General features: G+C 41.9%; 1 protein-coding gene and 1 long non-coding RNA gene across 13 annotated transcripts in view; one reads left to right on the forward strand and one right to left on the reverse strand.

Annotated features, from left to right (window-relative positions):
* Positions 1-12,593: 12,593 nt before the first annotated feature.
* On the reverse strand, positions 12,594-15,157 carry LOC116862234. Its single transcript, XR_004381612.1, has 2 exons — positions 15,118-15,157; positions 12,594-12,674 (listed from the first exon to the last, which is right to left on the reverse strand). It is a non-coding gene; the product is annotated as an uncharacterized LOC116862234 (long non-coding RNA).
* A 155-nt stretch (positions 15,158-15,312) lies between these two features.
* The window catches only part of ENTPD6 (ectonucleoside triphosphate diphosphohydrolase 6), a 47,956-nt gene continuing 40,271 nt past the window's right edge, over positions 15,313-22,997 (forward strand). For 2 of the 12 annotated variants that reach the window (XM_032849414.1, XM_032849420.1), the window contains exons 1-2: positions 15,318-15,374; positions 17,702-17,781. In XM_032849414.1, the coding sequence (XP_032705305.1) occupies positions 17,772-17,781 (10 nt within the window). In that variant the 5' untranslated portion in view covers positions 15,318-15,374; positions 17,702-17,771. Of the gene's footprint in view, positions 15,399-15,534; positions 15,882-16,764; positions 16,825-17,701; positions 17,782-22,997 lie in introns of those variants that run through there. The other 10 variants (XM_032849422.1, XM_032849423.1, XM_032849419.1 and 7 more) reach the window with 9 other exon arrangements.

Genomic DNA, 22,997 nt, shown 5'->3' on the forward strand with positions numbered 1-22,997 from the left:
TTTATAATAGCAAAAGATTGGAAACTCATGGCTAAAATCACATCCATACATGAGATTACCATGCAGCCATTAAAACAGTTGATTTCCTCCCTGTAAGTCACAATTGTGGTAACTTGGAAGAAGTTGCAACTAGAAGGGGGCGGGAGGGGCAGGCTGGGAGCTGGGACATGTTCTATGTCATGAGGGGTTGGTAGTGACACAGGTGTAAACCCCTGCAAAAAAAGCATCAAGCACCACACATAAGATTACACTTTACTGTATGTAAGTTATAGCACAGTTTTTTAAAGCTTTAAAAAATTATTCTCTTTGTATATTCATGAGTAATTATCCAGGGTATATGTTAAATAAAAAAGTATACACAACAAAATATAGACTGCAGTCTGTGATGGGTGAGGGGGTTCCATAACGGAAATATACACACTTTGATCCTTATGTTTCCTCAAACTTCATTAGAAAAGAGTAGGAGAAATGAGGGAGGCATTGTCACCAGGACAGAAGAGAAGGGGTGGCTGTGGGTTTGGTGAGAAAAGTAATCATGTGAGAAAAATAGTCAAGGAAAGGGAAAATCTTAAAGCAAGGGAAAACTTAAAGCATGGAGAAACTAAGGTTGCTTCCATTGTTACTTTAACACCTCAGATTATGTGTGTCGTGTGGGTTTAAATCATTTTAGGCTAACAATTCTGAGGGATGAGACTAGGCATATGTATGATCTTGGAGGGTGTACTGGGGAGTTTGGATTGGGAGTGGCTTTAAAATTTTGTTATTTTCAACAAATAAGTTCCGTGTCAGGTTCTATAGCTCAATTTGTAACAGATTTAAAACTCAAACAAGAACTCATTTATTAAAATTGGGTAGACATTTACCCACACACCAACACAGACAAACATGACCAGGGCGGCTCAGGAGACCTGCTGTGCAGAGGACAACTATGTGAAACCCCTGTTTAAACCCCGGACACACAACCCACGCCTACTCCCAGCCCCAGGGGGCCTCCAGCTTCTGGTTGTATGCTGCCATCTAGTGTCCCTTCAACAGACTGACACCAAACACTTTCTCAGAAATGTGAATTCAGAAATAATGGAATACCTAAGGGGAAGAATAAGGCATTTTATTATGATTGAGAATACGTCAGAAACTATTCTATACAGAGGCACCTGGGTGACTCAGTCTGTTAAGCAGCTAACTCTTAATTTCAGCTCATATCATGATCTCGGAGACCTGAGACGGTGCCCCATGTAGGGCTCCACACTGGGTGTGGAGCCTGCTTGGGATTCTTTCTCTCTCCTTCTGCCCCTCACACACACACACACACACACACACACACACAAGTGCGTGCATGCTCTCTCACTTTCTTTCTCTCTTTCTGTCTTTCAAAAAAAAAAAAACTATACATATACATGGTTGCTTGTGTATATATAAAATACCTCTGGGGAATATAAACAAGCTGTTACCAGGAAGGGGAATTGGGTAGCTAGGAAAACCATCACTGTATAAAATTTTATATCTTTTTAAAATTTAAGCCACAATTATGTATTGTTAATTGAAAAAATAAGCAAAGTTTAAAAAGAAAAAAAATATATTAAATTTTGTTGGTATGTTAATTAAGGGACCATTCTTTCTTCATTGATTCATGTACTTAACAAATACTTACTGAAAGCTTACTATGTGCTGGGCACTGTCTGAAGGAACAAAGGCAAAGAAAACAGACACATTCCTGCTGTCCCAGAGTGTAGACTCTACTGAGAGGATGGTCTTAGACAGCACATTTTATAGTTAACAGAGCCCAGTGAATCTGGGTCTTAGGATAATGGACCATGGGGAGCTGAGTTCCCCATTCTGCATCACTGAAATTACAAAAAATCATCTTCTATTTGCTTTAGACCTATGGTGGGGTCTCCTTTCAGCACTTTAGCTTATTAATATCACAAGGGTGATCTAATGGGTATTTTATTCACTCTAAAACTTAGACACACACATTCTTCTCAAATACCCATGGTCAATTTACAAATAGTAGCTGCAAAGCTAGTCTCAAAAAATTTCAAAGAATAGGTATTACAGAGATTACATTCTCAGACTCTAATGCAATCAAGTGCGAATTTACTAAGTAAAAGTTTAATTTTAAAAATTAATTCAAAAATTTAAAAACATGTTTCTAAATAACTCACAGGACAGAGAGTTATTATAGTGGAAATCAGAAAAAATTTCCAAGCTGACAATTATAAAAAGACAATATGCAAAATTTGTAGGACACGCTAGTATGATACTTGAAAATTTAAACTTTTAAATGCATATATTAGGGAAGAAGGTTGAATATTAATGAGATGATTAATTAGAAAAAGAAAAAAAACAGAAAACACTCAAAGAAAGTAGGACAAAAGAAATAAGATGGGAGAAATTTTAAAATATCAAACAAACACAACAGAGGTATTTAACGAAGCCAAAAGTTAGTTCTTGTAGGGAAAAAGCAACAAAATTTTTAAATTTCTAGGAATCTTGATCAAGAAAAAAAAGAGAGGGCACAAATAAGTAATATTATAAATAAGAGAGAGACTATAACTACAAATGCTAGTGTGATAAGATATGAACACTGTTATGCCAATTAAGTTCAAAACATAGGTGAAATGGACAAAGCTCTCACTAGAAATACACCAAAACTGCCTGAAAAAGAAATAGAATACTTGAATGATTAGAAATGGAATCAGCAATTTAAAATAGCCCACATAGAAAATAGGCATATTCTCTCAGATATGCAAGGAATAGAAAATTCAAACCATACACAAACTCTTTTTTAGTTTTTTTTTTTTTAATTTCCAACTCCCTTGGTAAGGCTAATATAACTATGAAAGTTATCCAAATAAGTACAATATAAGAAACAAAATTAAAACCTAAGCTCTCTCATGAATACAAAAACAACCTAAACACCATGTTAGCAAATCAAATCCAGCAATGTATAAAAAATGTGCTTTCTGGGGAACCCTCTTACACTGTTGGTGGGAATGTAAACTGGTGTAGCTGCTCTGGAAAACACTATGGAGTTTCCTTAAATAGTTGAAAATAGAGCTATCTTATTACCCAGTGATTGTACTACTAGATATTTATCCAAAGGTTATAAATATAGTGATTCAAAGGGGCACGTGCATCTCAATGTTTATAGCAGCAATGACCACAATAGAGAAAATATGGAAAGAGCCAAGATGTCTCATTATCCAGATGAATGGATAAAGATGTGGTATATATACACCATGGACTATTACTCAGCCATCAAAGAGAATGAAATCTTGCCATTTGCAACATCCTGGATGGAACTGGAGGAATTATGCTAAGTGACATAAGTCAGTCAGAGAAAGAAAAATACCCTATTATTTCACTCGTATGTGGAATTTAAGAAACAAGACAAATGAATGTAAGGGAAGGAGAAATAAAACAAGATGAAAATTGAGAGGGTGACAAACCATAAGAGGTGCTGAACTCTAGAAAACAAACTGAGGGTTGCAGGAGTGAGGTGGGTGTGGGGATAGGGTAATTGTGTGATGGTATTAAGGAGGGCACTTGATGTAATGAACACTGGGTGTTATATGCAACTGATGAATCACAAAGTTCTACCTCTGGGAAACAAGAAAAGATGGTGGAGAAGTAGGGAACCCTATTTCAACCAGTCCCCTGAATTGAACTGGATATCTACAAGACTATTCTGAACACCCACGAAATCAGCTGAGATGTAAGAAGATATATCTGGATCTCTACAAACAGATGGTCTCTGGTGGGTGGTCAGGAAATATCAGAAGATACATGGAAGGGGGAGGGAGGCTCTGTGATCCTGTGCCACCAGAGCACAAAAGCCTCCTGCCCTGGGGACCAGGCACAGACTCACAGACCTGTAGCAGTAGTGGCAGCCACAAGACTTTAGGGCAGCCCCCAGACTGAAACCTGGAGCTGCAGGGGTACACGTGCAAACTGAGGGTGGCTGGCAGTTTTAGAAACACAAAGGGCAGAGATGTGTCTGGACCTGGAAGCAAGGGCTGGAAGTGCTGCTATGGGGCACACAACCCAGGTTGCTGCAGTTTGCAGCACAGAAAGAAACAGAGATAATGTGGCCTGGAGAGCTCAGTGGAGAGCAGACTGCTATCTCTCGGTTCTGAGACAGAAGTTTGGATACAGTTACTTCTGCTCTGACTTTCAGAAGAGACACTGAAAGTCACTGGGGAAAGACACCAGAGAAAAAAGCCCACCAAAACTAGTTTTCCCAGAGCCCCCCCCCACCAACACACACACACACACACACACACACACAGGGGCAGGGCTACTCTCCCCAGAGTTGCCTGAGTAACAGGATGGCAGATTGCTCCCACAGAAGACAGGCTGGAAGAAAAGAGGCTGACAACCCTAAGGTACCTATAAAACAGGTGCATCTTGCTTGGGTTGTGGTCAATAATTTGGATTCTGTACATTCCCTCAACCACCCATCAACATAATGACTAAGAGGAGGAATCTCCAACATAGGAAAGAGTCAGAGACTGTGACCTCTGCCACAGAACTAATGGATATAGATATAAGCAAGATGTTGGAAATAGACTTCAGAGTAACAGTTATGAAGACAATAGCTAGAATGGAGAAAACCATCAATGGCTACATAGATTCTCTAAGGGCAGAAGTGAGAGCAAATCTAGCAGAACTTAAAAATGCTATCAATGAGATCCAATCTAATATAGATACTCTAACAGCTAGAGTAAATGAGACAGAAGAACTAATTAGTGACTTAGTAGACAAACTGATAGAAAAGAAGGAAGAGGAGGAGGCCTGGAACAAATAGTTTAAAATCCATGAAAACAGAATTAGAGAAAAATAAATGACACCATGAAATGTTCTACTGTCAGAATTATTGAGATCCCTGAAGGGGTGGAAAGAGAGAGAGGACTAGAAGATATATTTGAGCAAATAATAGCTAAGAGCTTCCCTAATCTGGGGAATGAAACAAGCATTTGTGTTCTAGAGGCAGAGAGGACCATTCCCAAGATCAAGGAGAATAAACCAATGCTCCAGCATGTAATAGTAAAACTTGCAAATCTTAGAACCAATGAAACCACCTTAAGGGCCGTTAGGGGGAAGAGATTCCTTATATACAGAGGGAGGAACATCAGAATAACATCAGACCTGTCCACAGAGAACTGGCAAGCCAGAAAGTGCTGGCAAGATATATTCAGGGTATTAAATGAGAAGAACATGCAGCCAAGAATACTTTACCCAGCAAGGCTATAATTCAGAACAAATGGAAAGATAAAGAGCATCCAGGACTGGCAGAAACTGAAGGAATATGTGACCACAAAAGGAGAAAGACCCCAAAAGTGATATAGAACAGAAATTTACAGAGACAATCTATAGATAAAAGTCTTCACAGGCAACATGATGACAATAAAATCATATTCTTCAATAATCACTCTCAATGTGAACAGCCTAAATGCTCCCATAAAATGACACAGGGTTGCAGACTGGATAAAAAGACAGGACTCATCCATATGCTGTCTACAGGAGACTCATTTGGAACCTAAAGATTCGCCCAGACTGAAAGTGAAGGTATAGAGAACCATCTTTCATACCAACAGACCCCAAAAGAAAGCTGGGATAGCAATTCTCATAACAGACAAATTAGACTTTAAGCTAAAGACTGTAGTTGTAGAAGGACACTATATCATTCTTAAAGGGTCTATCCAACAAGAAGATCTAACAACTGTAAATATCTATATCCCCAACATGGGAGCAGCCAAATACATAAGCAAACCTTTAACCAAAATAAAGAGACATATTGATAATATGTTAATTGCAGGAGACCATATCACTCCACTCTCAGCAATAGAGAGATCAATTAAGCAGAAAATCAACAAAGAAACAAGAGCTTTGAATGACACATTGGAACAGATGGACCTCATATATATATATATATATAGAGAGAGAGAGAGAGAGAGAATATTCCAGGGGAGTCTGGGTGGCTCAGTGGGTTAAAGCCTCTGCCTTCAGCTTGGGTCATGATCTCGGGGTCCTGGGATCGAGCCCTGCATCAGGCTCTCTGCTCGGGGAGGCTGCTTCCCTTCCTCTCTCTCTGCCTGCCTCTCTGCCTGCTTGTGATCTCCATCTGTGAAGTGAATAAATAAAATCTTAAAAAAAAAAAAAAGAATAATACTTCCAATAATACTTTCCAAGACCAGCAAGGCTTAAAAGAGTATCGAGACAAGAAAGACTTCAAAGGAAACACAATGTCACTAAAATCGTATCTATCAATAATCACTCTCAAAGTGAATGGCCTAAATGCAGCCATAAAATGACACAGGGCTGCAGGTTGGATAAAACGACAGGACCCATCCATATGTTGTCTACAAGAGACCCATTTCGAACCTAAGGATACACCCAGACTGAAAGTAAAGGGATGGAGAAGCATTTTTCATGTAAATGGGCCTCAAAAGAAGGCCAGGGTAGCGATTCTCATATCAGATAAATTAGATTTTAAACTAAAGGCTGTAGTCAGAGATACAGAAGGACACTACATCATTCTTAAAGGGACTATCCACCAAGATGATCTAACAATTGTAAATATCTATGCCCCCAATATGGGAGCAGCCAATTACATAAGAAAACTATTAATCAATATAAAGAGTCATATTGAAATGAATACATTAATAGTAGGAAATCTTAACACGCCTCTCTCAGAAATAGATCATCGAAGCAGAAAATCAATAAAGAAACAAGAGCATTGAATGACACATTGGACCAGACGGACCTCATAGATATATACAGAACATTCCACCCTAAAACAACAGAATACTCATTCTTCTCGAGTGCACATGAAACTTTCTCCAGAATAGTTGACATACTGGGTCACAAATCAGGTCTCCACCAGTACCAAAAGATTTAGATTATTATCTGCATATTCTCAGGCCACAATGCTTTGAAACTGGAACTCAACCACAAGAAAAAGTTTGGAAGGAATTGAAACACTTGAAATCCAAGATAATCCTGTACAAGAATGTTTAGATCAACCAGGAAATCAAAGAAGAACTTAAACAATTCATGAAAAAGAATGAGAATGAAAACACATCCATCCAAAACCTATGGGGTATGACAAAGGCAGTCCTAAGGTAGAAATACATAGCCATCCAAGCTTCACTCTATTTTTTTAACAGAAAAATCCTGGGTACAAAAACTATCTGTACACTTTAAAGAACTGGAGAATGAACAAAAAATTAAGCCTAACCCATGCACACGAAGAAAATAATCAAGATTAGAGCAGAGATCAATGAGATAAAAATGAGAGATACAGTAGAACACATCAACAAAACTAGAAGCTGGTTCTTGGAAAGAATCAATAGGATCGATAAACCACTGGCCAAACTAATCCAAAAGAAGAGAGAGAGGACCTAAATTAATGAAATTATGAATGAAAGGGGAGAGATCATGACTAACACCAAGGAAATAGAAACAAACATCAGAAATTATTATCAACAGTTATATGTCAATAAGTTAAGCAACCTAGAAGAAATAGTTGCATTTCTGGAAACCTAGAAGCTTCTAAGACTGAATCAGGAAGAAATTGGCAACCCAAATAGACCAATATCTAGTAATGAGATTCAAGCAGTGATCAAAAACCTCCCAAAAAACAAGAGCCCAGGACCTGATGGATTCCCTGGGGAATTCTACCAAACATTCAAAGAAGAAATAATACCTATTCTCTGGAAGCTGTTTCAAAAATTAGAAACAGAAGGAAAACTCCCAGACTCTTTCCATGAAGCCAGCACTACCCTGATCTGCAAACCAGGCAAAGACCCCATCAAAAAGGAGAATTTCAGACAAATATCTCTGATGAATATGGATGCCAAGATTCTCAACAAGATCCTAGCTAATCGGATCCAACAGTACATTAAAAAGATTATCCATCATGACCAGGTGGGATTTATCCCTGGGGTGCAAGAGTGGTTCAACATTCACCAGTCAATCAATGTGATAGAGCAAATCAATAAGACAAGAGAGAAGAACCATATGGTCCTCTCAGTTGATGTAGAAAGAGCATTTGACAAGATACAGCAACCATTCCTGATTAAAACTCCTCAAAGTATAGGGATAGAGGGAACATTCCTCAACTTCATAAAATCTATCTATGAAAAACACACAGCGAATATCATCCTCAATGGGGAAAAGCTGACAGCCTTCCCTTTGAGATCAGGAACACGACAAGGCTGCCCACTCTTGCCACTGTTGTTCAACATAGTACTAGAAGTCCTAGCAACGGCAATCAGACAACAAAAAGAAATAAAAGGTATTCAAATGGGCAGTGAAGAAGTCAAAACTCTCTCTCTTCGCAGATGACATGATATTTTATATGGAAGACCCAAAAGACTCCACCCCCAAACTACTAGAACTCATACTAGAACTCAGTAATGTGGCAGGATACAAAATCAATGCTCAGAAATCAGTTGCTTTCTTACACGCTAACAATGAAAATATAGAAAGGGAAATTAGAGAATTGATTCCATTTACTCTAGCACCAAGAACCATAAGATACCTTGGAATAAACCTAACCAAAGAGGTAAAGGATCTGTACTCGAGGAACTACAGAACACTCATGAAAGAAATTGAAGAAGACACAAAAAGATGGAAAAGCATTCCATGCTCATGGATCGGAAGAATAAACATTGTTAAAATGTCTATACTGCCTAGAGCAATCTATACTTTCAAAGCCATCCTGATCAAAATTTCACCAGAATTTTTCATAGTTCTGGAACAAACAATCCTAAAATTTGTATGGAACCAGAAGGGACCCCGAATTGCTAAGGAAATGTTGAAAAAGAAACACAAAACTGGGGGCATCACATTGCCTGATTTCAAGCTTTACTGCAAAGCTGTGATCACCAAGACAGCATGGTACTGGCACAAGAACAGACACATAGCCCAGTGGCACAGAGTAGAGAGCCCAGATATGGAGCTGCAACTCTATGGTCAAATAATCTCTGACAACGCAGGAAAAAATTTCCAGTGGAAAAAAGACAGTCTCTTCCTCTTAATCTCAGAAAACAAACTGAGGGTTGCCGGGGGGGGAAGGGTCAGGGAGAGGGTGGTTGGGTTATGGTCGTTGGGTAGGGTATATGCTATGGTGAGTGCTGTGAAGTGTGTAAGCCTGACGATTCACAGACCTGTACCCCTGGAGCTAATAATACATTATTTGTTAAAAAAAAACCTTTTTTTAAGATAGTCTCTTCAATAAATGGTGTTGGGAAAATTGGACAGCTATGTATAAAACAATGAAACTTGACCATTCTCTTACACCATACACAAAGATAAACTCAAAATGGACAAAAGACCTCAACGTGAGGCAGGAATCTATTGAAATCCTACAGGAAAACATAGGGAGTAACATCTTCCACATTGCCCACAGCAACTTCTTTCAAGATACGTCTCCAAAGGCAAAGGAAACAAAAGTGAAAATGAACTTTTTGGATTTCGTTAAGATCAAAAGCTTCTGCACAGCAAAGGAAACTGTTAAGAAAACAAAGAGGCAACCCAGGGAATAGGAGAAGATATTAGCAAATGACATTACAGACAAAGGGCTGATATCCAAGATCTATAAAGAACTCAAACTTAACACTCAAAAAACATAATCACATCCAAAAAAAATGGGCAGAAGACATGAACAGACACTTCTCCAAAGAGGACATACAAATGGCTAAGAGACACATGAAAAAATGTTCATCATCACTAGCCATCAGGGAGCTTCAAATCAAAAACCACATTGAGATACCACCTTACACCAGTTAGAATGGCCAAAATTAACAAGACAGTAAACAACAAATATTGGGAAGGATGTGAAGAAAGGGGAACCCTCTTACACTGTTGGGGGGAATGCAAGTTGGTGCAGCCACTTTGGAAAACAGTGTGGAGATTCCTTAAGAAATTAAAAATAGAGCTTCCCTATGACCCTGCAATTGCACTACTAGGTATTTGCCCCAAAGATACAGATGTAGTGAAAAGAAGGGCCATCTATACCCCAATGTTCATAGCAGCAATGGCTATAGTCACCAAACTGTGGAAAGAGCTGAGATGCCCTTCAACAGATGGAGGGATAAACAAGATGTGGTCCATATATATAATGAAATATTACTCAGCCATCAGAAAGGATGAATACCCAACTTCTGCATCAGCATGGATGGGACTAGTTAACTATCAGATTGTTTCACTTATTGGGGGAACATAAGGAATGGCATGGAGGACATTGGGTGAAGGAAGGGAAAAATCAAGGAGGAGAATCAGAGGGGGAGATGAACCATGAGAGACTCATGGCTCCAAGAAACAAACTGAGGGTTTTAGATGGAAGAAGGTGGGGGGAGCCTGGTGATGGGTATTAAGGAGGGCACATATTGCATGGAGAACTGAGTGGAGAACAAAAACAATGAATCATGGAACACTATATCAAAAAGTAATGATGTGCTATATGGTGACTAACATAACATAATAAAAAAAAGAAAACAAAGGAAACAAAATTAGTATCTTGAAGAGATATCTATACTCCCATGTTCATTACAACATTATTCTCAGTAACAAACATGGAAACAACCTAAGGGTCCATCAATGGATGAATGGATACAATGGATACAATGCCGTGAGAAAGGAGATCCTGCCATTTGGAAAAAGGATCTCCACTCAGCAGGGAATCTGCTTGTCCCTCACCCCCCACCCAGGCTAGCGCACTCAAGCAAACTCGCTTGCTCGGTCTCTCTCAAATAAATAAGTAAAATCTTTTTAAAAAAATTCTACCTCTGAAACTAGTTTTTTAAATGTGTTTTCTATTGGGAATCAGGAGTGATTCAACATCAAAATTCAACTTCCCACATTCACAAAATAATGGAGAAACTCAGATGATTGCCTTAATAGATTAGTAAAATATACAAAATAAAATTCAACATCCTGTAATGATTTTTTAAAACTATTAAACTGCATTAAAAGCTCTTAAAAGAAAGTTTTCTTAATCAGATGAGGGGCACATTAATATTTAATGATTAAAAAGTTAAGGGACTCCATGGAAGGGAGAACAGCAAATACGCAGCTGCTCAAGGAGTTAAACAGAACAATCTTTTTTTTTTTAAGATTATTTTTTTATTTGTTTATTTGACAATCAGAGATCACAAGTAGGCAGAGAGGCAGGCAGAGAGAGAGAAGGGGAAGTAGGCTCCCTGCCGAGCAGAGAGCCCGATGCGGGACTCAATCCCAGGACCCTGAGATCATGACCTGAGCCGAAGGCAGAGGCTTAACCCACTGATCCACCCAGGTTCCCTAAACAGAACAATCTTCCACATTAGTCCGTCTGATAGTTAACCCAATCACCCAGAACACTACTAACTCTTGTTATAGCCACATTTCTTGGGGTCCCAACTAGATTATCACTATGGTCCAGGTGGCCTCTGTTGACCATATATCAGGAAGTCAAAGGAGACCTTGTAATGGCCAATGTGGCAGGCAGAAATAATAAAAGACAACCTCCTCTGGGCAAGAGGAAGTTTTCCCTCACATTTTTCATGTGTGTACTTTTGGAAAATGGAGGGCTAGCCATGAATGCAGAGGATGTGACTTTTCTGGAGAGTTAAGAAAGAAAAATTTGAATGGGAAAGCAGCAATTTGTGGTTATACTCTCCAGAGAATCAGAAGTGACTAAGATATTTTGTTACCAAAATGACCTGTGAGCAATGGGTGTCTTATTAAAAAATCTCCCCAAAACAAATGCTGAAAAAGGAGTGTAAGTAGTTGGGGAGCCTAGATGGCTCAGTCAGTTAAGCATGTGCCTTTAGTTAAGGTCATGATCTCAGGATTCTGGGATGGAGCCCCTTGTTGGGCTCCCTGCTCAGTGGGGAGTCTGCTTCCCCCTCTGGCTCTCTGCCACTCATGCTCTCTATCTCACTTTCCCTCTGTCTCTCTCTAATAAAATAAAATCTTAAATAAAAAGGGAGTGTGTGACCCCAGGAAACACTAGTAGGGTAGGAAAGACAGGGACAGGGAGTAAGCCAGTATGGGTCATTGCTCTGGGCAACTGGGGCTCAATTACACTGTACAACTTGCCAGAGTGTTGTTCTACTTGAGGTGCAAGGGAGGGAGAGGTGAACGATCCAGGGTATTCACACCTGTCATTGGCTAAGGGGAAGCATTAGCTCCCTGGCGCTTCCAGTTGTCGGGCATGCTTGGGCCAAAAGAAAGCTGTCATGGGGAGAATCATTGGTGATTGAAGTGGGAAGGATATGGGGCAGGGAGGGTGCTGGTACATTCTGCTACCAGGGCAGTGTGGAGTCCATGTTTTTCTGTTTCATGTAACAGATCTGCAGATGTCCCCCTGGATTGATGTGAGTAGGTAGATAAATCTGAGCAAGCATCTGCACAAAATAATGGGCTTCTGCCACTCTGTCCTTAGTCACACTGGGTAAACTGAGGCAATTTAGTAACTCATTTACCTCTTCTAAAACTTCCTTACCTCCCAAAGGTAGGGCCAGTCATGCCTCCCTGCTGTCAGAGCACTTGCACACATTTTCTGCCATCCCATATCGTTGGTATCTGTCCCATTTCCTGTATGTCCAGAACAGGTGCCACTTGGCTTCCATCATCTTTCACCTGAAGGACTGAGCTGCTGCTTCTTGGCTGAACAGTGAAAACTGCCAAAGCACTACAATTAATCTATGCATTCCTTCAACAAGTACTTATTGAGCATTGCCTTGGTTTGGGTTTCCCCAAAGGCATTCTGGACAAGAGCTTAGATCTAAGTAGTTTATTTGGGAAAGGGGGCCAAGGAAGAAGAAAAAGTCAACCCAAGGGGCTGGACATGACTGAGCTGGTTACCACTGTGGGAAACTCAGGCTCAATCCAACTCTCATGAAGCATGGAAGGCTGAAGCATTCAACCCCAATTAGTTAAGGGTTAACTTCCCTGAACTTCCAGATTATTCCTGCTCCCAGGGCTACCAGAGAAAGTTCTAAGGTAAGCTCTACAGCAGACAGCAAAGAGTTACTTGAGGTGGCAGCATTCATGAGAACTCTCCTCCACCACTGGAGAGTTGAAGTCAGAAGTGGACTGAGGAAATAAGGTAAAAACAGTGTCTGCTACAGGTACCTACCACATGCCAGGCAGAGTGCTAGGTGCTACCCATGCAACAACCATCAGGACAAACCACTTCCTCACTTCCATGGAATTCACCTTTCAGTAAGGTATAAGGAATATACCAATGTACAAATGAGCAAATAAATAATGATGGGTTTGAAAAGTACTATTAAGTAAATTTAAAAAAAAAGATTATTGGGGGAGGGGGAAAGAACCACTCTAGATAAAATGTTTTGATGACATTTGAGTTGAGTCTTAAAGGAGGAGAAAGAATCTATGTCTCAGTCCATTGGGACTCCTATATGACAAAAATATCATACACTGGGTGGTTTATAAATAGCAAACATGTATTTCCCACTGTTCTGGGGGCTTGGAAAGCTAAGATAAAGGCACTGGCAGATCTGGTTTGTAAGGGCTGGCTTCCTCAGAGGGCTGCCTTCTGGCTTGTAACTGCACATTACAGAAGGGGCAAGGGAACTCTCTGGAGTCTCTTTTATAAAGACATTAATCACATTCATCTCCCAAAGGCCCTAATACTTTCACCTTCAAGGTTTATGATATGAACATATAAATTTGGGGAGTATACAAATATTCATACCATAGCAGTTTACTAAGCAAAGACCTGGGGTAAGAGCTTTCCAAGCAGTGAATGGCATATACAAAAGCCCACGTCAGTGAAATTGACAAATTCTAGAAACTCTAGGAGTGAAATATGGTTGACCATATGAAATATGACCTTCACCAAGGTCATCACGGTTTCATGAACAGAAATTTCAAAATATTAGAATAAATGTAAATTTAAACTGTATGTGAGATAGAATTTTTCAAACAGTGGGTTGGCACAGATACAAAGGTTTGTAATGATTCTACTGGGGAAAGTGGGGAAACCCACACTCCCATATATTATTGTGGGTATGTAAGTACAATGTCTAAGAAGCAATTTAGCCACATGTATCTTAATATTTAAAAGAAAAAGGGGAAGGAGGACATAGTCTTTACCATAGCAATTCTAAGAATTTTTCCTATAGATATACCCACATGTGCACACAAAAATAGTCCTCTAGGATCCTTGTAGCATTATTCATGACAGCAAGCACCTGGAACAAGGGACCATATGTGCTAACTGCTGTATAAACAACCAAGTCTCAGCAGTTTGACCTGGTGAAGAAGGGCAGAGCCCAAGCAGGTGCTCATGGTGATGGCATGCCCCGTGCCAACTCCTGGTCTATGTATGTTGTCCCTATGTCCTGTCTGGTGAGCACTGACTCACTTTCAAAAGTGCCACCATCTGGACCACAGACCTAAGAGCACCGTGTGCTTCTGGAATCCACTAAGGACCCTCCCAGGGTCTCCCCCTCCCCCTGCCCCACACCACCTCGAGATGGGGGGGGCGGTTCCAAACCAGCTCCAGAGGAGGCACACACTCGGCTCGTTGCCCAGATGCTGTCACATGGGCAGCCCAGCCGCCAGAGAAGCTAGGAAGACAGCTCCAGCACTGGGCTGAGCAAAAGGGGACTGACTGAGCAGACATCTGGCTGACCCTTCCACCATGATCCTTAAATAAACCGGGAGCCTGCGTGGATGCCTAACCGAACTCAGGAGCTCCAGCCAACTTTGGCAGCACCTGGGAAGTTAGGAAAATGGGGGTCAAGAACAGGAGAGATTCATCGCACTGCCTGTCCTGTTGTAGTTGCTTTTTCTGTCTTGTATGACCTTCAAAAGAGAAGGCTGGGGTGGGGAGCTGGCTTTAGGTGTGGAGGGACCCAAGGAAAATTCAAAACTTCCTCAGGCTGGTCAAGGTCAAGGTTGTGAGGTTAGGGCGGTAATTCCTTGGCCAGCACCACAGCCTGCCCTGCCGCCCAGAGGAACCACTGCGAGCTGGGACAGCAGCCGAATCCCGCCGGCGAGGGCCGGACTGGCACTCTGGAGGCCAGACGGGCCAAGATCCTGGCCAGGCCTGACAGTAGGCAAACCTGTTCTGAAGGGAACCGCAACACCTACCGGCCAGAACACCCGCCCGCGTCTGCGCAGCGGGGCCAACACCGCCCCGCCGGTCCGCCACGCCTGCGCGCTGCGCCCCCAACGGCCCGCTCCGCCCGGCGGGTGACGCAACGCGCACGTGGGCGGGACTCCTGCTCCCGGGATCCGCCGGATCGCGGCTTGTGGGCGGAGGCCCCGGTAACACCGGCTGGGAGCGAGAGCTGGGGAAGCTTACTCTGGCGCCCGCGCGCTCCCGGGAAACAGAACCTCCCTCGGTGGTAAGGCAGAGGGGACCCTGCCGGGTAAGGGCGGTCCGGGGGTGCGTGTTGGGCTGGCGGAGTCCGCAGGGCCCGAGCAGCTGCACGTGGGCAGCCCGGCGTACTGCGCGCCGCAGAAGTGGGCCCGAGTGGAAGAGGGTCGGGGTTTTGGGGTCTAGACCCACACACCTGTCAGCTCCTTGGTCTCTAGCAGCGGCTCCAGCAGGCGGACTCTGGGTCATTCGCACGCGGGTCTTCTCTCTTGTTGCCTTCCTGTCCTGGCTCCATTAGTCCTTCCAGAACTCTGGGTTCGGCTGACCTGTGAGGGAAGCGATCCGCGTTCTGGTTACTGGGTGGGCCAGACAGCAAGGGTCTCTACCTTGAGGAAGCCTGGAGCTGCTGCATTCATTCATTCAGCGTTTGCTGACCCGCTTCCCAGCTCTGCGCCAGCTGCAGGAGATCCAACAGGGGAAGGACTGGCGAGGCCCCCTTGCCTCCTGGGCCTCACAGCCCAGTTGGAAAGCCCAGGTAACAGGCAAGACCATGCCATTCTGACACTACTGCAGATGGGAGGACAGTAAATTCTGACATTGCTATGGTGACCAGAAGAGCTCAAGGCGGTTCTGCCTGAGCTGAGGCATGAGCGAACAGTGCTCCAGGCTACCAGAAAGAGAGAGAAGGAGAAAGACACCCTGAGGTGGATGGAGCTGGACACCAGGCTCGACTCCCTTCAGTGGAAATCCTGGAGTCAGGAAAATGAAAGAGGAGGGAGAGATGGACAGGGGACCATGGAGGAAGGAAGGGTGGCTGTTATCTTAAGTTCAGCTCGGAGCCATAGAATGGTTTTAAGGGTTGGGGGAAAGCCTGACTTGTTTTTGTTGATTATGATGAGCACAGCGCTCCATATCCCAGGCGTCCATCCAACAGAATCAGCCACCCAGAAGTGTCTGGGTAGCTCCAGTTGTCCCTCCAGACACGTGCATTCCAAGATCATGCATACCAAGCCATACATTGTACATCCTTCAAGATCCTGTGGTGGTCCTAGCCCATAGTCCTCCACCCCCCCCCAGTGAGGGATTCTGAAACTCTAGAAGGGAGGTTCTTGGGGATAGGTAGATAGCAGCTGTGATTACAAGGGCTTTCTGACCCACTGTGCAAGAGCCATGATGGGTGGGGAATTCGGTTTTGTCTGGGGGAGGTTCTCCTGTTGGTGTTACCAATACGATAACAAGGTTTGTGGGGGGTGGGGTAGTGGGGGGCATAATAGTATAAATCCAGAAATTGTTTTTGTACCCCCCATTCCTTCCCTCGTAAGCATCAGTTGGCTAATATGTGTGTCTCTCTCCCTTGTGGAACCTAATATGAAAAATCAGAGAGGTGGACAACCATGTATAGAGATCTGGAAGAGCTTCCCGGCCCACTGTGTCTTGTGGAAAGGAAACAACTGGTGGTGTTAACAGGGCTGACTCATGTATGTGTACTTTTTTTCAGAAAAGGAGAGAGAAGTCAGTTTAAACCTCCAGGAGAACAAGTAGTGGTTTGTTAATGTCATTAAAATTTGGATAGGTTTTTAGCATATGTGGAAGTCATTTGCACACATGGCTCTTTTGTATACTTTAAAGGAAAACCTTGAAGAAACTGGCTAACAGATTGTGTGGCCACTGATCCATATCAGATAAAGCTTATATTTCCAAGAGCTCACCTGCCTTCCCCAGCTCCTAGAAAGCTAGCTGAGGGATGGGGCAGGCACCTGTCTCCGGCACCACTGTTCCACACCCAAATTCTCTCTGACCCCAACCTCCATCTGACAGAGGGTAGCCCCCGACAGGAGCCAGATGAGTACAGGTTTGCTGAGTCAAACCTCTGTTTGCCTTTGTGCACCTTTCATCATGCCGCACCCTACTCCCAGCCTACTCCTTATTCCCTACCTGGCTTACCCTTCCTTATGGCCTTGTTCTAGACTCTCTCTCACTTATAAAGGACAAAACTAAAGCTGGGTCGTTTTCTTGAGCGGACCTCTAGGAAGGACCTAATTGACACATTTACACTATGGTGTTAGTGGTGCCCATGGAAATGCAGTTTGCTCCTCTGGAAATTGTCTTACAGTGCTTAGTATTACTGAACACCTTAACCCAGTGGAGTGAAGTTGGCTTTTAGGTTTGCACCTCCAGGACATGGAGGTGCCTGTGGGCCAGGCTGTTTCAAGCTCTGTGCTCCCTTAAATGTTTTCTGTTTGGCCTCTGTTTATGTCGGGCTGAGCTTGTTGGTGTGTAACTGTAAAGATTATATGCATGTAATTTCATGTGAGTATTTTTTGGTTGTCTAAAGTAGAGTCTTAATGTTAATAGGGAAAGTGAAATGATGGAGCACATTTGATTTGGAGACAGAAGCCACAAAGTCTTGTCTGTGCCTCACCACATGATTCCAGGCAAGTCTGTTTACGGATACTCCCTGGGTCTTGGCACTGTTATATGGAAATAACTTGTTGTCTGTTGTGTGGTGTAAGTGCTGGCTTTGTGGGTCTCTGGCAACAGGATATAGCATATGTAAAGGGTATTTTTTTAGTGGGTAGACAAGTTTATTTATTTATTTTAAAATATTTTATTTTTTTGTTTATTAGAGACAGAGCATGAGAGGGGAAAAGGTCAGAGGGAGAAACAGACTCCCCGTGGAGCTGGGAGCCCGATGTGGGGCGCAATCCCAGGACTCTGGGATCATGACCTGAGCCCAGTTGCTTAACCAACTGAGCACCCAGGCGCCCGTGGGTAGACAAGTTCAATAAAGAGCAACCTTTGCCTCAAAATTTGTTGTACCACCATGATCAGATTAATCTGATCATGTAGGTCATGGTTCTTAGACTAACATAGGACATAATAAAAGTTGATTATGTAAAAGGGTCTTATACCGGTGCTGTACTGGCCCACCGGCAGAGAGGAACAGGAGAGCAAGGAAAAAAAAAAAAGAAGGAAAAAAGAAAAAAAGAAGAAGAAGGATCTTTTAAAACAGTGTCAGATTATAAGATGTTAGTATTACTTTTGTGTCCTTATTGTTCATCCTTAGAAATAGCTGCTTTAGAACATTGTCTATATATACTTTTTGTTTAATGATCTCTTAGCAATGGAAAACTCTGGGTTATAGTAACCTAATAAAAGGAGGCCTGTGAGAAGTTTAGTTGTGTGGTGAGTGCTGGCTGCCTGGGAACAGGCATTCCCCAGGTCACATTTCAGCCTCTGCTCGTTCCTGGGTCTTCTTTTTCTCATTGATGTCTTCACTCCTGATCTTAGCTAACATCCTCTTGATGCAGATCATTCCCTAGGTCCCAACCCCAAACCTGCTGTCTCACAAGGGTCAGTTCCATTTCTGACCAATGTCCTGCTGTAATTTCAGATTTAACATATTGAAAACCTGGTCACAATCGTCTCCTGCCCAAATAGCCCCTCCCTAAATGGCCTACTTCTGTTGGTGGCCATCATCTGGGTCCTGAAGCATTGTTGCTGGCTCCATCAGCTAGACTCTCAGATAGCCTTCTTCACCAGCAAGTATTGACTGAATGGCTACTGGGCTCTGACCTTGTTTTGGGGTTGGAAGACCCAGACAATGGGCTGGTCCCTGTTTCTAGAGAGGCACTCAAACCAGGGGAAAGAAAGGCGAAATGAACAACTCCACATACTGTTTACTCAGGGACACTGAAAAGCCCAAGAGAGAAGCCTCTAGCTGCCAAGGTTCAGAGTGGCAGTAAGCATCTTGGGTAGATTTTGTAGGAGTATGGAGAAAGGACCAAAGGAACAAGATCTTTAAAAAAAAAAAAAAAAAAATGCTTAAGGTGGAAAGAATCACATTAGGACATGACCTGCTGCTGTTGTTGAGAGAGTGAGGTGAGGCAGGATTGAAACTTTAAACGTTTGATGCAATAAGCAGGCCCAGCCCTCTTCCTTCTCCCCCCACCACTGCCTTTAGTCCTGTGCCCACAGAACTCATTTTTGTTACCTGTCTGGCCTCAGAGCCATTAAAGGATTTTTTTTTCTTGTAAAAATATATATAACATAAAATTTACCCTTACAGTGATTTTAAGTTTACAGTTAGTGGCATTCATTACATTCACATTGTTGTGCCCATCATAGCTATTCATCTCCAGAACTTTTTCATCATTTCAAACTGAGTCTATGCACTCATTAAACATTTCCTGCCCTACCCCAACCCCTGGAACCACTATTCTGCGCTCTGTCTCTGAATTTGACTACTCTAGATAATTGATGTAAGTGGACTGTTAGTTCAGTTGTGACTGACTTATTTCATTTAGCATTGTGTCTTCAAGGTTCATCCATGTAGTAGCATGTGTCAGTTTCCTTCCTTTTTAAGGCTGAATAATAATCCATTTTGTATGTACACTACATTTTCTTTATCCATTCATCTATCAGTGGATTTTGGGGCTGTTTCCATCTCTTGGCTATTGTGAATAATGTGGCAGTGAACATGGGTATGCAAGTTATCTCTTCAAGACCCTGCTTTCAATTCTTTTTCTGATATATACCCAGAAATGATTGTTGGATCTATATGGTGATTCTATTTTTAGTTTTTGAGGAACATCTGTACTATTCTCCATAGTGGTTCAACCATTTTATAATCCCACAGAGGGGGACATCTAGGTGGCTCAGTCAGTTAAGCATCTGCCATGGGTTCAGATCATGATCCCAGAGTCCTGGGATCGAGCCTGGCATTGGGCTCCTTGCTCAGCAGGAAGCCTGTTTCTCCTCTCCCTCTGCCTGCCACTCCCCTTCTCTCACTGCTTACATGCACACACTCTCTGTCAAATAAATAAAATCTTTAAAAAATATATATAATCCCACAGAGGTTCTAATTTCTCCATCCCTTTTCCAACACTTTAGTGGCTATCCTAATGGGTGTGAGATGATACGTCATTGTGGTTTTGCACATCTAATGATTAGTGCTGTTGAGCATCTTTTCATATGCTTGTTCGTCATTTATGTATCTTTTTTCTTTTTTTTTTTTTAAAGATTTTATTTATTTATTTGACAGAGAGAGATCACAAGTAGGCAGAGAGGCAGGCAGAGAGAGAAAAGGGGAAGCAGGCTCCCCGCTGAGCAGAGAGCCCGATATGGGGCTCAATCCCAGGACCCTGGGATCATGACCCGAGCCAAAGGCAGAGGCTTTAACCCACTGAGCCACCCAGGCGCCCCGGTCATTTATGTATCTTTTTTTTTTTTTTAAAGATTTTATTTATTTATTTGACAGAGATCACAAGTAGATGGAGAGGCAGGCGGGGGGTGGGGGGGAAGCAGGCTCCCTGCTGAGCAGAGAGCCCGATATGGGACTCGATCCCAGGACCCTGAGATCATGACCTGAGCCGAAGGCAGCGGCTTAACCCACTGAGCCACCCAGGCGCCCCTCATTTATGTATCTTTAAAGAGGTGTGTATCCAGATGCTTTGCATGCATTCATGCTATGAATTAAGTTCAGTTTTTTTGTTGTCGAGTTTTAGTTCTCTATATTCCAGATATTGATCTCTGAGCAGATATGATTTGCAAATATGTCCTCCTATCCTGTGGGTTGCCTTTTCTCTCTGTTGTTAGTGTCCGTTGATGCATAGTTTTTTTAATTGTCACATTTGTCTTTTTGCTTTTGCTGTCCTGTTTTTGCTTCTGGTACTTATCCAAGAAATCATCGCCAAATTCAATGCTACAAAGCTTTTCTACTATATTTTCTTCTAGGAGTTTATATAGTTTTAGGTTTTATACTTAGGTCTTCAATCCATTTTGGGTTAGTTTCTGCATATGCTGTAAGGTAAGGATCCAACTTCAGTCCTTTTTAGGTGGATATCCAGTTTTGCCAGTACCATTTGTTAAGGAGACTGTCCTTTCCCCTATTAATGGTCTTGGTACCCTTGTCAAATATCATTTTATCATGTATGTGAAGGTTTATTTCTGGGGTTTCTGTTCTGTTCCATTTGTTTTTGTGTCTGTCTTTATACCACTACCACAAGTTGTTTATTAGTGTGGCTTTATAGTATGTTTTGAAATCAGGAAGTATGAGGCTTCCAACTTTGTTCTTTTTCAGGATTGTTTTGTGATTTGGGGTCCCTTGAGATTCCTTGTATCTCCTATGAATTTTAGGATGTTTTTCCCTGTCTCTACCAAAAAAAAAAAAAAAAAGTCATTTGGATTTTTATAGGGATTGAATTGAATCTATGGACTACTATAGCTAGTATTGATACCTTTATCAATATTAAGTGTTCCCATCCATGAACACAGGATCTATTTGTTTGACTCTTAATTTTCTTTCAGCTATGTTTTGTAGTGTTCAGGGTACAAGGCTTTCACTTCCTTGGTTAACTTTATTTTTAAGTATTTTATTCTTTTTGATGCTATTGTAAATAGAATTGTTTTCTTCCTTTTCAAATTGTTCATTATAATGAATGGAAACAACTGATTTTTGTGTGTTGATATTATGTACTGTTGAAATTATTAGTTCTAACAGTTATTTTCCTTCCCTGTTTCATCTTTAGGGCTTTCTTTTTTTTTTTTTAATATATATATATATATTTTTAAGATTTTATTTATTTGACAGAGAGAGATCACAAGTAGGCAGAGAGGCAGGCAGAGAGAGAGAGAGGAGGAGGAAGCAGGCTCTCCACTGAGCAGAGAGCCTGATGCGGGACTCGATCCCAGGACCCTGAGATCATGACCTGAGCTGAAGGCAGAGGCTTAACCCACTGAGCCACCCAGGCGCCCCTCTTTAGGGCTTTCTACATATAAGATCATGTAATCTATGAACAGATAGTTTTACTTCTTCCTTCCCAATTTGGATGGCTTTTATTTCTTTTTCTTTCCTAATTGATCTGGCTAGAACTTCCCGTACTATGTTGAATGGAAGCATTGAAAACAGTCTTTCTTGGTCCTGATTTTAAAGTAAAAGAGTTTTCAGTCTTTCACCACTGAGTATGATGTTAGCTGTTGGATTTTCATATATGGCCTTTATTATGTTGAGGTAGTTTCCTCCTATTCCTGTTTATTGGTTGTGTTCATTATGGAAAAGGATCAGGTTTTATTAAATGCTTTTTCTGCATCAAGTGAGATGATCATATTGATTTTCCCCTTTATTCTGGGTGTTTTTTTTTAAGATTTTATTTTTACTTATTTATTTGAGAGAGAGAGAGAGTGTGTGTGTGTGTGTGTGTGTGAGAGAGAGAGAGAGAGAGAGAGAGAGCTGGAGAAGAAGCAGAGGGAGACAGACAGGCAGATTCTGTGCTCAGCACAGGGTCCAGTGGGCCAGATCTCATGACCGCAAGATCATGACCTGAGCTGAAATCAAAAGTTGGACACTTAACCGACTGAGCCACTGAGGCGCCCTCCCCACTTTATTCTGTTAATGTGATATATTTGCCTTGATGGATTTTCAAATCTTGAACCATCCTTGTATTACAGGAATAAATCCCACTTGGTCCCTTTACTCTGTGGCTGAATTCAGTTTGATGCTTTTTTTTTTTTTTTTTTTTTGAGGATTTTTACATCACTATTCATAAAGAATGATGGTTTGTATCTTTTTGTAGTGTCTTTGTCTAGCTTTGGTGTTAGGGTAATGCTGGCCTCATAGAATGAGTTAAGAAGTGGTCCCTTCTCTTCATTT

The sequence above is a fragment of the Lontra canadensis genome, unplaced genomic scaffold, assembly GCF_010015895.1.
Source record: "Lontra canadensis isolate GAN:19392208 unplaced genomic scaffold, GSC_riverotter_1.0 scaffold228, whole genome shotgun sequence".
NCBI lineage: Eukaryota > Metazoa > Chordata > Mammalia > Carnivora > Mustelidae > Lontra > Lontra canadensis.